General features: G+C 37.6%; 1 protein-coding gene across 1 annotated transcript in view; it reads left to right on the top strand.

The window, feature by feature from the left end:
• The window catches only part of LOC150091576 (poly(A) RNA polymerase gld-2 homolog A-like), a 359,740-nt gene that overhangs the window by 23,108 nt on the left and 322,610 nt on the right, over positions 1-14,022 (top strand). The window contains exon 2 of the mRNA XM_090384638.1: positions 9,353-10,042. Coding sequence (XP_090240764.1) covers positions 9,555-10,042 — 488 coding nt within the window. The 5' untranslated portion in view covers positions 9,353-9,554. The remainder of the gene's footprint in view (positions 1-9,352; positions 10,043-14,022) is intronic.

The following is a 14,022-nucleotide window of genomic DNA, read 5'->3' as shown; positions in this document are numbered from 1 at the left end:
CCGAAGTCTAGTCATCACTCAGTACCGTATTAGACAACGTGCGAAACGGACAGTTTACTTGAACATTGTATCATAATTAATGCAACCAACGCAGTTACATTTTCGAAGAATGAAAAATCAACAACGTCTGAGCACAGTACGAAGACTATAAATGTAAGAAAAAGACTGAATTTGAAAATTAGACGTTTTGAAGCGAATCGGTTCCGGTCAACGACAAGCGGATGTGTGCCATAATTTAGGACTTGCAACTTTAACTGTAAGAACAATTATAAAAAAATAAAGAATTAATTTTTGCAGCGGGAAAGGTAGCTGTTCCACTGCAAGCAACTAGGACTAGGCCGGCTATTAGGATTGAAATGGAAAGACTTTAATTTTATTGAAGATAATGTCCAATGCAGAATTCAGTTAAGTTAAATATTAACAAAAAAAAAAAAAAAAAGAGAGAGAGAGAGATTAGCCAATATGATGATCTGAAGAAAACTCGCCTAAAAAAAAAAAAAAAATGTGGAACCATTTAAAACTGGTAAGGGCTGGTAGAATAGATTTAGAATCCAGGGAGTGCAGATCAAGGAGCCGAAACTTTCAAAAAATAACTTGTTAAAATTATTGAAGAGGGGTATTATGTGTTATACTTCTCAACAAGTTTTTAACATAGATGAAGCAGGACTTTTGTGGAAACGAATGCCTAAAAGAAGTTTGATATTGAAAGAAGAAAAAAAACATGCCAAGTTTCAAAGCGGTGAAGGATCAGTTGACGTTATTGTAGGGTGGTAACACTGCGGGCCATTTAAAATTAATACCCCTTTTAGTTTATTTGGAAGAGGGCCAAAGTTCAACTCAAAATCCACACATTTTTCATGATTAAATTCATCCATTAAATTAAATCAATTAAATTCATTATTTTAATTGGAATTTTAAGTTTACTTTTGATATGCAAGTAGTTATCACATAATTATACGTATGTAGTGCAGAATATTTTATATGTGCAAATATTTGAATATTAAATATTTTGACCGACATTTGTGCATCTTTTCATTACCGTTTATTATTGATTAGGAAATATCCTATGGCACCGACCGCAGCTCACAAATACATATGTTACCTTATGGGAAAGCGGCGCTCGCTTAGCGCGGATTCACTTAGCGCTCTGTTTTTCCGGAATGAATGATCAGCGTTAAGCGGGGGTCACCTGTAGTATTATGAAAGGAAGGTTTACATTTGCCTTCAAATGTCTCCTGCAAGCAAAAGCCAACTTGGTTATGCTTTTGCAGGAGGGCCTTGATGTCATCAGTATTTCACCAGAATCCACAAAACGTTCACTATAGGAATTAGATGTTATTTTGGCTTTGTGAATCCATTAATCAGCTACCAAAATGCTAAGGGCTTATAAGGCTTGGATTTATCTTTTTTAGGGAAGTGTGGGTGCTGTCATGTGCCCATTTCTTCCTCCACAAAGAGTTCCGAGACTGAATTGTATAGTGGTACCTCCTTCACCTCGACATCATTTTTTCTTTAGAACTAGGGGATGTTTTGGAGTATTTATTCTTTTCTCTAGGAATTTCTTGTTATCGATGGAGCTTTAGGAGGTACCGGTATGGGAGTGGTAACTGATTAGTTTCTGTGCAGGTTTTTGCGACCTTAACAGATAGCATGCGATGGGAGTGAATGTATTCCTATCTTTTGGTGGGATAGTCATTTCTGTTTCAATTTCAGTGGAACAACTCCTTGCTCTGTTCTGAGCGTAGGTAGGTTTATTTACATTCAAGGGTTTTGATATTTTTCTTGCCTCCTGATATGGTACGTTCGACTGTGCCTTAGGTCTTTGAATTTATTTTTCTTCTTTCCAACCCTGGCTCTCTCGTGAGTAAACAGCGTGCTCTCCTTGCCAGGTACTGCAGGTGGATTTTGTAGCTGAACATGTTGTAGTTTTGTGGTTCTTTGCAGCACATGGAGCACATGCAATTGCTCCACGACAGGTCAACTGTGAGTAGTAGTAGTACTAGTAGTAGTAGTGGCATGTGATGCAAGAAAGCAAGTGTATGAGCTTATGTAGCATCAGCCAAAAAAAAAAAAAAAAAAAATCACACCATTTCCTCCAAATGCCTGTCCAGTTCCTCCTTAAATTTATTCAACCTATCAACTTCCACAATGACAGATGGAAGTTTGTTCCAGCAATTAACCACCCGCTGGCGAAAGGCAAATTTCCGCACATCTATTCTACATCTATCCTTTCTTAATTTGAATTTATGCCCCCTTAGGTTCGTAATCTGAACAAGTGGAAGGATCCCATCAGAATTCAGCGTGCTCAACCCATTCAAGGCCTTATATACCTCAATCAGATCACCGCGCAGGTGCCTAGTCTCCAGCCACTGCAATTTGCAGAACTTAAGCCTCTCTTGGTAAGAGGATCCCTTCATTCCCCTCACCAATCTTGTTGCCCTTCTCTGTACACGCTCAGCTAAATCTACATCCTTCCTAAAATGAGGCCTCCAGACCTGTACACAGTACTCAAGGCGTGGCCTGACCATTGCCTTATACAGAGGGATAATCACCTCCTTTTCCCTGCTAGCAAAATTCCTATATATCATTGACAAAACCCCATGACCTGCCCTGTCAGCCTGTCTGCATTGCTCAGAAAACTTCATATCTGCCTGCACAATACTCCCAGGTCTTTTTCATTTTCTACCAGTAAACGTACCACACAGTTGGTACGTTTCTCTGGGGTTACTTCTACCCATATGTAGTACTTTGCATTTGTCAAGGTTAAACTTCAGTTGCCACTTCTTAGCCCATATGCCCAAATTATCTAGATCCTGTTGCAGTAGCACACTGCCATTACTGTCATTAACAACCCTGCCAACCTTTGTATCATCTACAAACTTTGACATTAAGCCTGATATACCTTCATCAATATCATTGATAAATATACAAAACAACAGTGGACCTAACACCGAACCCTGTGCGGCTCCACTAATAACATTAGTCCAAGAAGAGCAGCACCCATTGATTACCACCCTCTGTCTTCTAGCACTTAACCATCCTTTTATCCATTGTAGCAACTTACCCTTAATACCATTCTGCTCCAATTTGTACAACAGTCTTCCATGCGCAACAGTGTCAAAAGCTTTCCTGAAATCCAAATATATGATATCAAAATTATTTTTTGCATCCAGTTCCTTTGTAACCACATCATAATATCCTATCAAATTTGTCAGACAAGACTTTCTCTTAACAAACCCATGCTGTGTCTGAATTATTGCTGCAGTCTTGTCTAGATGATCTTCCAATGCATCTTTAACCAGCGACTCCATTATTTTACCCGGAACAGACGTTAAACTAACTGGTCTGTAATTAATCGTGTCACCCTTCGATTCCCCCTTTGTGAATTGGGGATACATTTGCACATCTCCAGTCCGTAGGAACCTCCCCTGAGTCCAAGGATGCTCTCATAATTATGGCTAAGGGTTTGCTTAGTTGCATTGCCGCCTCCTTTAATATAACTGGATAGATCCCATCCACCCCAGGTGCTTTTCTTATGTTTAACTTCAACAATTTCTCTTCCACTTTGCTCTCAGTTATTACAAAATCATTAAGTATCTTGCTACAATTTGATAACCTTCTGCCATTTTCAAACCTTAATAATTCCTCACGTGTGAATGTAGATGCAAAATAGTCATTCAGTTTGTTTGCTCTCTGAGCAGGATCATCAACAGTCGAACCATCGATGTCTAGTGGACCAATCAGATTCATCTCCTTCCTTTTAGAGTTTATATAAGTAAAGAAATCCTTGCTGTTTTTCTTAGCATCTTTTGCCAAGGATTTCTCGTAATCTGCCTTCGCCTGCCAAACCTATTTCTGGTACTTAAAACACTTTAAAGGGTTTGGGATATGGATGCACCGAACAATCAATCAGCTTTGATCTCAATAGGAGACATTGCTGAATTAAATGTCAGGATTTTGTTTAGACCTAAATGGATATCAGATGAACTACTGAGACTCATGGAAGAAAAGAAAAGTGTTTTGGATACACATATAAGTTATCAGGTGATACAAAAGCCTATGGTAGATATAAATTATTCTTTAACCAAGTCACAGAGGAGGTTAAGCTAACTAAAGCAAATTATGAGAAGTTTCTGGCAAAGAAAAACAGCAAACACTCCTATGCAGTAGAAGGAAAGGGGTTGAATCACATTGGGCCACTTTGTGACTATGGGTTAACTGTTGATGACCCTGCACAGGATGAGGACAAACTGAATAGGTATTTCACATCTATATTCACACATGAGGAATCCTTTAGGGAAGGGGATGCCAGAAGTTTATCAAACTCTAATGAGGAACCAAGTGGCTTTGTGATAACTGAAAGGAAAGTGGAGGAGAAATTGTTTAAGATGAACATAAAAAAGGCACCTGGAGTGGAAGGAATCTATCCAGTTATATTAAGGGAGGTAAGCAAACCCTTAGCCATAATTATGAGAGCATCTTTGGATTCAGGGGAGGACGACCCTATGGATTGGAAATGTGCGAATATATTCCCAATTCATCAAAGGAATCAAAAGGTGTGTGAGTTATTATACTTATAGTTATTATACTTATACTTATTAACATCTGTTCCAGGGAAAATAATCGAATCACTGGTTAAAGAAGTAATGCAGGATCATTTGGACAGGCATGCAATTATACTGCTATCACTGCATGGATTTGTTAAGGGGCAGTCTTGTCTCACCAATCTGATAGGCTACTACGATGCAGTCACCAAAGAACTAGATGCAAGAAATAATTTTGACATCATATAGTTGAATTTCAGGAAGGCTTTTGATACTGTTGCACATAAAAGACTGGTGTATTAACTGAAGCAATATGGTATTAAGGCAAGTTACTTCTATGGATAAAAGGATAGTTAAGTGGAAGAAGACAGAGAGTAGTTATCAGTGGGCACTGCTCTTTGTAGACCAATGTTATTAGTGGAGTTCCCCAGGGATCAGTACTGGGTCCATTGTTGTTTTCAATATTTATCAATTATACTGATGAAGGTATATCAGGCTTAATGTCTAAGTTTACAGATGATACAAAGATTGGCAGGGTGGTTAATGCAGTCATCCGGGTTAACTACTGCAACAAGATCTAGGAAAATTGGGTTGATGGGCTGAGAAATGGCAGTTGAAGTTTAACATTAATAGATGCAAGGTACTGCATATGAGTAGCAGTAACCCCAGAGTAACTTATCAACTGTGTGATATTACATTCAGAGTGATGGAGAATGAAAAAGACGTGGGGTATTTGTGCAGCCAGACATGAAATTATCTAAGCAGTGCAGACATGATGCCAGGACGGTTTTGTCAATGATATACAAAAACTTTGCTAGCAGTGATAAGGCAGTGATTATCCCTTTGTTTAAATCCATGGTTAGGCCACATCTTGAGTACTGTATACAAGTCTGGAGGCCTCACTTTAGGAAGGGTGTAGATCTATTGGAATGAGTGCAGAGAAGGCAGCTGCTCCATGTCATACGGCTCGCATTGTTAGAGATGGTTTGAGGACATGAGTTTTAAAAAGTTGGACTGGCCAGCCCAGAGCCCTGACCTCTATCCCATGGAGAACCTCTGGGGTGAATTGCATTAAGTGTATGAGGACTGTCTAAGAAACGGCAGAACTGGTCACTGCTTTGAAGGACGAATGGTGGAAAATATCAAAGGAAATTTACAACACTTTTTTTTTTTAAATGAAAACCCCAAGTGTGAGAGGTATTAGAAACTATAGTACTGTGTGTGGGTTGAAGGCTGAGAAGATGAAAGAAGATACTTGTTGTTGACATTAGACTTTAATATCTGTAGGATGTAAATTTCAGGAAATACGTATGAAGGGAAATTGTTCCAGAAAACTAAGTTGAAGATATAAATGAGGAAGAAGAAAAGTTGGTTCTGTTTGAAGTTCAACGTAAAAGGTTGTCGACTAATTGCAGCACGTGTTCGCTCTGGTTTGGAAGGGGGGGGGGAATTATAGAAGCCAATTCAGAAGAACAGTGCCCACAGAAGTATCTATAGAAAAAGCATGCAACAGAAACAGAACGTCTATGAGACATAGAGTGGAGAGACTTTGTAATGCTCTGCATTACTTTTCTTAGCAAAAAAAGAAAATCCAGTTTTTTAGATGCAAAGAAGCAATACCAGTGATGTGCTTATGCTGAGAGAGAGAGAGACACAGACAGAGGGAGAGAGAGAGAGAGAGAGAGAGAGAGAGAGAGAGAGAGAGAGAGAGAGAAAAATTAGAAGTCAGAGTAATCCCTAATAGAGATATGTGGTCTTGTCTAGAAATCTGAGTGTCATTGAAGATAAGCTTAGGAGCAGAAGAATCCTTTCTGCGAGATATAAGACAGGACTGAGTTTTAGAAATCAACTAGGTTATCTTTGCTCTGCTGTAGAATTACCTGGAAATTATCATTCAATTATCATAAATTCAATGATAATTGAATGATAAATTCAATTATCATTAAATTTCTCAAATATCCATTTGGTATTGGATATTCGAGAAATTGAAGCTGTTTGTGCAGGGCAAGGTTTTTCAAACTGAATGGTGGAATGCAATGTGTACCATCAGCAAAACTATGGATAGGATTTCTGGTCAATGGAAGAAGGTCATTAATATACAAGAGGAAAAGAGTGGGAGAAAGAACTGAACATTGAACACCAGCATGAGTGAAGAAGTTAGAAGACAGGGAGCCATCTACCATCATCTGCAGTGAGTGGTCAGAGAAAAAACTGAATACCCAATTACCAAAAACAGTTGGAAAACCATAAGAAGGAAGCTTATTTAGAAGACCTTTACGTCAAACATGATTATAAGCCTTTGAAATGTCAAGAGCAACTGCTTGAGTTTCACCAAACATTTCCATTGAGTTTGTCCGTAGATGGATAGCATAAGCCAGTATATCACCAGGGGGATCGACACTAATGAAATCCATACTGAAAAGATTGAATAATGAAAATCAAGAAAAAAAAGACAACGTTGGCTGTGTGATTAGGATTGTCTGGTATTCTGGTAGATAAATGAACAGTCTGTGCAAGATCCTTAGTAATTGCAAAAGCGTCAACATCTTGATCAGCTGGGTCTGTGTGACTAGAAAACGTAAGCCAACTTGAGTTGTGAACTTTAAAATCATCAAGAAAAATTACTTCACTGTTAGGAAAGTTGGACTGAAGAAAGTCAATTTCAGGGAGAGGAAATCAAAGCGGTCCAAGTGATTAGTGCAGTTGGAAGAACAATAGAAGCAAGTGATGAATTTGACAGAATTCAGTGAGAGATTTTAAGCAAAAGAGGATCGAAAAGAGGAGATTCCAAATTACTCTCTGATAGGGAATGTCAGAGTGGACATATGCACAAATAACAGCTTTGAAGTGAAAGGAATCGTACAGCGAACAATTACGACAACTGAGATGAGCAGTGGTTGAATTAACCGATAGTTGGGGTTCAGTGAGAAAAAGTATGTGGGGTTTGGCAGACTAACTGGAAATGGACATCAAGATTGGACCTGAGACCACGTATATTTGTGAAATGAATGAGGAAGTGTATGGGAAGTTTAGATATTTTTACAAATAATTTTGTTGTATTAGTTTGACTATTCATGATGTATTCAGTAGTAAGAAAAGGTGGGTAGAACATGTTGTATGGAGTAATGAAATGTTTGGATTTGGTGTACATACAGTAAGAGTATACCCAACACCTTCCTATAAAATGCCCCCCCCCTACATATATACACAACTTGGACTCTACCATCAGAGTAGAGGCAGCAAGGTTATACACTAGCTGATTGGAATCCTCCTAGTGTTTGGTCAGGTGGGGTTCAAGCCCCTGATTGCTGAATACGGTCGACGTGCCAACCCGCACTGGACCAGCGGGGCAGATTATGGTCCATTTCCCTCAGCATGAATTGTTGAGGAGGCTTCCATCCTGCAGTGGGTTGATAATGGCTGCACTTTACTTTACTTTTTTTTACTATATAATAGGTTTGGTCAGGTGTACTGTCTAGTCACCGGCCTGTGAACGTTGTTTTAGAGCTGTACCCTTGAAATGTAAGGAAGATTGGATTTCACCATGATGCCCATCATTACCTCCAAAGACATCAATCATACTGCATGATTGAAGAGATGGGGTGGTTGCCAGAGCTTTGCTGTCAGCCCCCCCCCCCATCTAATTTGGCACACCAAATTAAATTATTTTGTGTCTTATTCAGTGGGTGCTAGGTTTCACCATTTTCAAGATTGCTTTGGTCAATCCTCTCTTTATGCTTTGGTATAGTAAGTATGAATTTTTTTTTTTTTTAATTTGAAAAACTATACCATAGGATAGTTGGTACATCAAACCTTAAGAATTTGTATACAGTTATGCTAACTGCTTTTAATTTCCTTTCAGAAACTTGTTTATAAAGTGGCAGTTGCATAAGTATGAGCGTTATCTGAGTTCCAGTACATATTATACATCCAAATTATCTTTGGTGGTATTGATAATCATTACTCAAAATGGAACTCACTGTAGTTTTATGCTTTGTCTTGATGAATGATTGCAACCATTATAAATCCCCATAAGAAATTGATTTCACAGATGTGGGCTATTTTGAAATTTGGAAAAATGACTTGGTGTCTCAAAACTTCTCTACTTCCTAGTACTAGAAATAGCTTCTTATAAGAGACATGGTTATTGGAAAATTTTTTAAATCTATCTTTAAGTAATTTAATTTCATCATGTAAATTATTTTCTAAGGTAGTATACTTTGTAAGATATTCAAAAATTGTGCTATTAAAATTGATTTCTTAGGACACAATATTAGATCTGTGAGAATTAAGGCATTTTCCTCTGTATATAGGTTTATGAAGATCTTAATATAGATTGTGGCTCTCTCTCTCTCTCTCTCTCTCTCTCTCTCTCTCTCTCTCTCTCCCCCCCCCCCAGTGTGAGATTAGGAAAGTTTAATTTTCTGTTGCACTTCAATATGTGTTGTGCATCAAACAGGGCTCTTATGTGAAGCTGTGGTTCTGGTACTTAAAAATAATGGATTACGGATCAATAATTGAGGTAATATATATATATATATATATTTTTTTTTTTTTGTTTCGAGTACCATAGTAGCTTGTATCCCATAGTAAATTGAATATTTGCCTAAATCACAAACTTGCATACAGGTTTTCAGTAGTTAAGACTTTGCCTTTTTAATTTATAAGGATACCTTACTGTTTACTTGTTTATACACCAACACAAGAATATGCTTATTATCAGTTCCTTATTTTATAAATTTAATGATTTGTCATATTTAATATCAATTAATGCTAGAATATAAGAAAGCCTTTGTTTTACATTACAGGTGTTGTCCACTTAAAATGAGACTACCATGTGAAATCTTCAAGTATTTTCAGTTCCTCTCACTCTCCAAAGAACTTGAAAAGGAAAAGAAAATATCTGTCCAAGGTTGCCATTTTTATCTTCAATTGAAAAATTAAAACTTCTTTAGGAGGGTTCTGCCCCCCTCCACAGAACAGCCTGATTACTTTGTGGTTTTGTACATCATGTATCAGGCTGCTGCACTTACTCCACAATGGGTGATAGCAAGGAATGCTAATGAAATGCAGAGAAACAATGTACCAGTTTTCTTTACAGGATGTGTTGACACTTTGCACTCTTTGGACCAGTTAAAGCTATTAAGCAATGGACTGTTGACACCAGAAACTGTGTTTTCTGTGCCAGACATAGGATCAGTGAAATTTCCTCTAAATATGGTAGTAAATAAAAACATTAATTCTCAGGATTCATCCCCAGTGACATTATCTCGCAGATCCCATTCGCCACCACCATCCACCAGTTTATTAGAATCAAATGAAGATAAAGAAATAAATAAAAAAGAAGATATTGAACTGAAATCACCAGATATTCCATCAACATGCTGTTCTCCTCAGAAATCTGATCCAACTTCTGTTAATGACAACTCTGAAACCAAAGAACATGAATCTCTAATAGCTGAAAGAACAGAAAAGAAGGATGTTTCCAGAGGAGTAAAGTAAGCAGCTTATTTTTCTTTACTTTTAAAATACTTTGAAATTGTTAAATAAAAATTAATAACATGGGAATCAGTGAAAACCAATTCAAAGTTTGCTCTCTTACATATTAGTCAAATATCACTACTTTGTGACCATTCTTTTTTTAAAGATATATCATAGCTGTTTAGTTGTTCCTTGAGATTATTTGAATATATGTTATTGAATCATCATACAAGGTGATCCAAATATAGAAATTAAATTATAGAAATTATAGAAATTTTATGATTATTAGGATATATACAGGTGGATAAAAATCTAAAAGTGTACTAAGGATCCTGTAGATCCTCAGAAGAAATGGATTACTGAATTCATTTCTTCCAAGACCTTGCCTATATATCTGGTAATTTTTGCCACTGCCATAGCAATCCTTCATTTCAGTTTAGAAATTTCTGTCACAAACACAGCATCCCTCACTTTCAAGCTTTCACTTTGATTTGCAATAATGCCTCAATAACACATGGCAACGTGTGGTGCCCCACCAGAGACCTGGTAGGCACCAAGTCTTCTTCAGCATCTTGATCCAACCATTGCAGAGGTGATATGTTATTGAGACATTATTATTGTAAAGCTATTTAAAAGCTTGAAAGTGAAAGGATGCTCCATCTTGCTGGAAGATAAGGCTTGAAATGGTACAAAATGCTTTTATTTTTAGGTAGTCCTGTTCATGCTCGATAACTTGAGGATTTTCAATGCCCACACCCACACCAAGTGTTGTGGTGATTGACTTTTCATCTCAAGAGAAGATGGCTTTGTTACTAAAAACTATGATGCCATCCTCTTCTCCTTTCTGTTGAACATCACGCCAACTATAACTTGTAAGCTTTTAAAAGTAAATGCTTCTCCAAAATATGCAAGATTGCTATTTGGAGCATAATTAAACTTATGTCAGCATACCTGCAAGCAGATTTTTGTGAGCTTTCCTGAAAGACTTCTCTTTTGTGTTAGTGTTTTCTCTGTACTATGGCAATGACACTGATTTCCCCCGGGGTTCTGGCCCATCACCACCAAATACGGAGGATGTGGAAAGGTCAGGGAATGGCCACCGCATAATCCCAGAGCAATATGGCCTTAGTTGCTAATGCTCTTAAAAAAACCAAATAACAATAACAAACTGATTCCCCCCCCCACACACACATAACCTTTACTTTGTTTATATCAGTTGTAAATTGACACACTGTGGATTGGTTGACATAAAATTCTTTTTATGTCAACCAGTTATTTCACCATGTTTTTCCTCCTTGTGGATGTAGTAGTAGTAGTGGCATGTGATGAAAGAAAGCAAGTGTATGAGCTTATGCAGCATCAGCCAAAAAAAAAAAAAATCACACCATTCCCTCCAAATGCCTGTCCAGTTCCACCTTAAATTTATTCAACCTATCAACTTCCACAACAACAGATGGAAGTTTGTTCCAGCAATTAACCACCCGCTGGCTAAAGGCAAATTTCCGCACATCTATTCTACATCTGTCTTTTCTTAATTTGAATTTATGCCCCCTTAGGTTCGTAATCTAAACAAGTGGAAGGATCCCATCAGAATTCAGCGTGCTCAACCCATTGAAGGCCTTACACCTCAATCAGATCACCGCGCAGGTGCCTAGTCTCCAGCCACTGCAATTTGCAGAACTTAAGCCTCTCTTGGAAAGAGGATCCCTTCATTCCCCTCACCAATCTTGTTGCCCTTCTCTGTACAGGCTCAAGCAAATCGACATCCTTCCTAAAATGAGGCCTCCACACCTGTACGCAGTACTCAAGGCATGGCCTGACCATTGCCTTATACAGAGGGACAATCACCTCCTTTTCCCTGCTAGCAAAATTCCTGTATATCATTGACAAAACCCCATGACCTGCCCTGTCAGCCTGTCTGCATTGCTCAGAAAACTTCATATCTGACTGCACAATTACTCCCAGGTCTTTTTTATTTTCTACCACCTTAAGTGTAGTATCACACAGTTGGTACTTTTCTCTTGGGTTACTTCTACCCATATGCTTTGCATTTGTCAAGGTTAAACTTCAGTTGCCACTTCTTAGCCCATCTGTCCAAATTATCTAGATCCTGTTGCAGTAGCACACTGCCATTACTGTCATTAACAACCCTTCCAACCTTTGTATCATCTACAAACTTCGACACTAAGCCTGATATACCTTCATCAATATCATTGATAAATATACAATGATTCAAATGTGACAGAGTTTGTTTCCAGCAGGGTCTTTAAAAGATCATAAGTTTATCTGTTGTTGGATGTTTGAAAATTTACAGTCATAATTAGCAGGTCTCAACTACACGAGTTGTCTACCCAATGTGTATGAGCAGTGATTTGTTAAAATTTGAAATAGTTTATTCTGTTTGAATCACCCTATATATATTTAGCCAAATGTATATGTGAATAATATTTCCAATTTCTAGGTTTAGTTATATACTGAAATCTTAATTTACAACACAATACACAATATTGTAACCAAGTAGTGGTCTTTCATCAAAAGAAGCTTCATTGCCGATTTTTTTTAACCTATTTTCCAAATGCAAAAATCTGCAATGACAGAATAGTAGGTGCTAATCTTTGACTTTTAAGTGTGTTGTGCTTATAATTGTGATGGTCGTATTAGTAATGCCAGATGCAGGAAAGCAAACTTTATACGACATTAGCCGAAAAAATACACCTCCCATATCATCTGTCCATCCCCCCCCCCTCTAAAAGTTTGTCTAGTTCTTCCTTGAATTTATTTAAACTACCCACTTTTGCAACATCAGATAGAAGTTCTGGCTGAAGGCAAATTGTTATATGAAGATGGCAGATTTGCACCCCCCCCCCCAGAGTAACTAGTACCCAACCCAGTCCTTGAACTTGAATTTGATAAGGTAAAAATAAGTCTATAACACATGCTTTTCACCTTCAGTCCCTTCCCCAGAATTACTCTTCATAAAATCATGGAGGATCTTATATAGCAATTGATCCTTTTGACCTTGACCCTTCATCTTCGTTGACTTATCCAATGTATAAAAAAACAATTTTCATCCTTCGGTTGAAACTTCATGTTATGCCTGAAAGATAGACAAAGTGTCTTTATGATTAGACTTTTTTTTTTTTTTTTGCATGTGTCCTTATTGCCAAAAAAGTATTGGGGTTATTGAATTCTGACAGCCATAAAAACACAAGCGGACAAGCAAAAAAAGCATCCTGTTTCTCATAAAACTCATATGAACTAGTGCACTGTGGCCAAAGTGGTTCATTGCATCCAAAATAACTTCTCCAAACTTATTTAAACTCGAGCCCAAACTTCTCCAAATGAATGACACATGGCAAAACAACATTTCATTTATTGAAATATTGATATCTATTTGGAGTGTCTTTGGTCTACTTCGCATATGCTGTCATGGAGGATGGCAAACCAAAGACACTAATGGGTACAGGTGTAGTTCAGTAAGGGCAGTATCCTGGTACTTCATTTTAACATTAGGTGCACTCCCCCCATTTTAGGTGGCAGATAACATTGATAATTTAACTTATTATGGAATTTTATTGGTGAGTTGCTAAGTTAAACACAAGTAAATTTAAACTTATAGGCACCAACTTTACAAAATATAGAACATGGTAAATGTATCTGGAATTTGAATTTAAGAGAAAATCAAGTGTTGCTTTTTGTGTTTTGTTATTTATAGAGGCATATGGACATGTATTGTAGCTTGTATAGGGTGACCCCAGAATGTTATTTCAACTTCACCATGATATAGAATTCTGTAAAAGGACAAGAATGAGTGTATACAATGTGTGTTGTTTAGTTGTTTCTGGCCACTTTGCTTCTGGGAAGCAGCCATCACAGATTAGGTGTGACTGCTGCTTCAATGGAGAGGCAGGTCAGATATGCACATACTGTTCTCCCATGAATACTGAAGCAAACATGAAGGATCAAGAAATTCCACAACATTTGGGGGTTGAGAGGG

The sequence above is a fragment of the Mastigoproctus giganteus genome, chromosome 1 (assembly GCF_048544385.1).
Source record: "Mastigoproctus giganteus isolate SK-2022 chromosome 1, ASM4854438v1, whole genome shotgun sequence".
NCBI classification, from domain to species: Eukaryota; Metazoa; Arthropoda; class Arachnida; order Uropygi; family Thelyphonidae; genus Mastigoproctus; species Mastigoproctus giganteus.
This window is presented reverse-complemented; position numbering and strand designations above follow the sequence as displayed.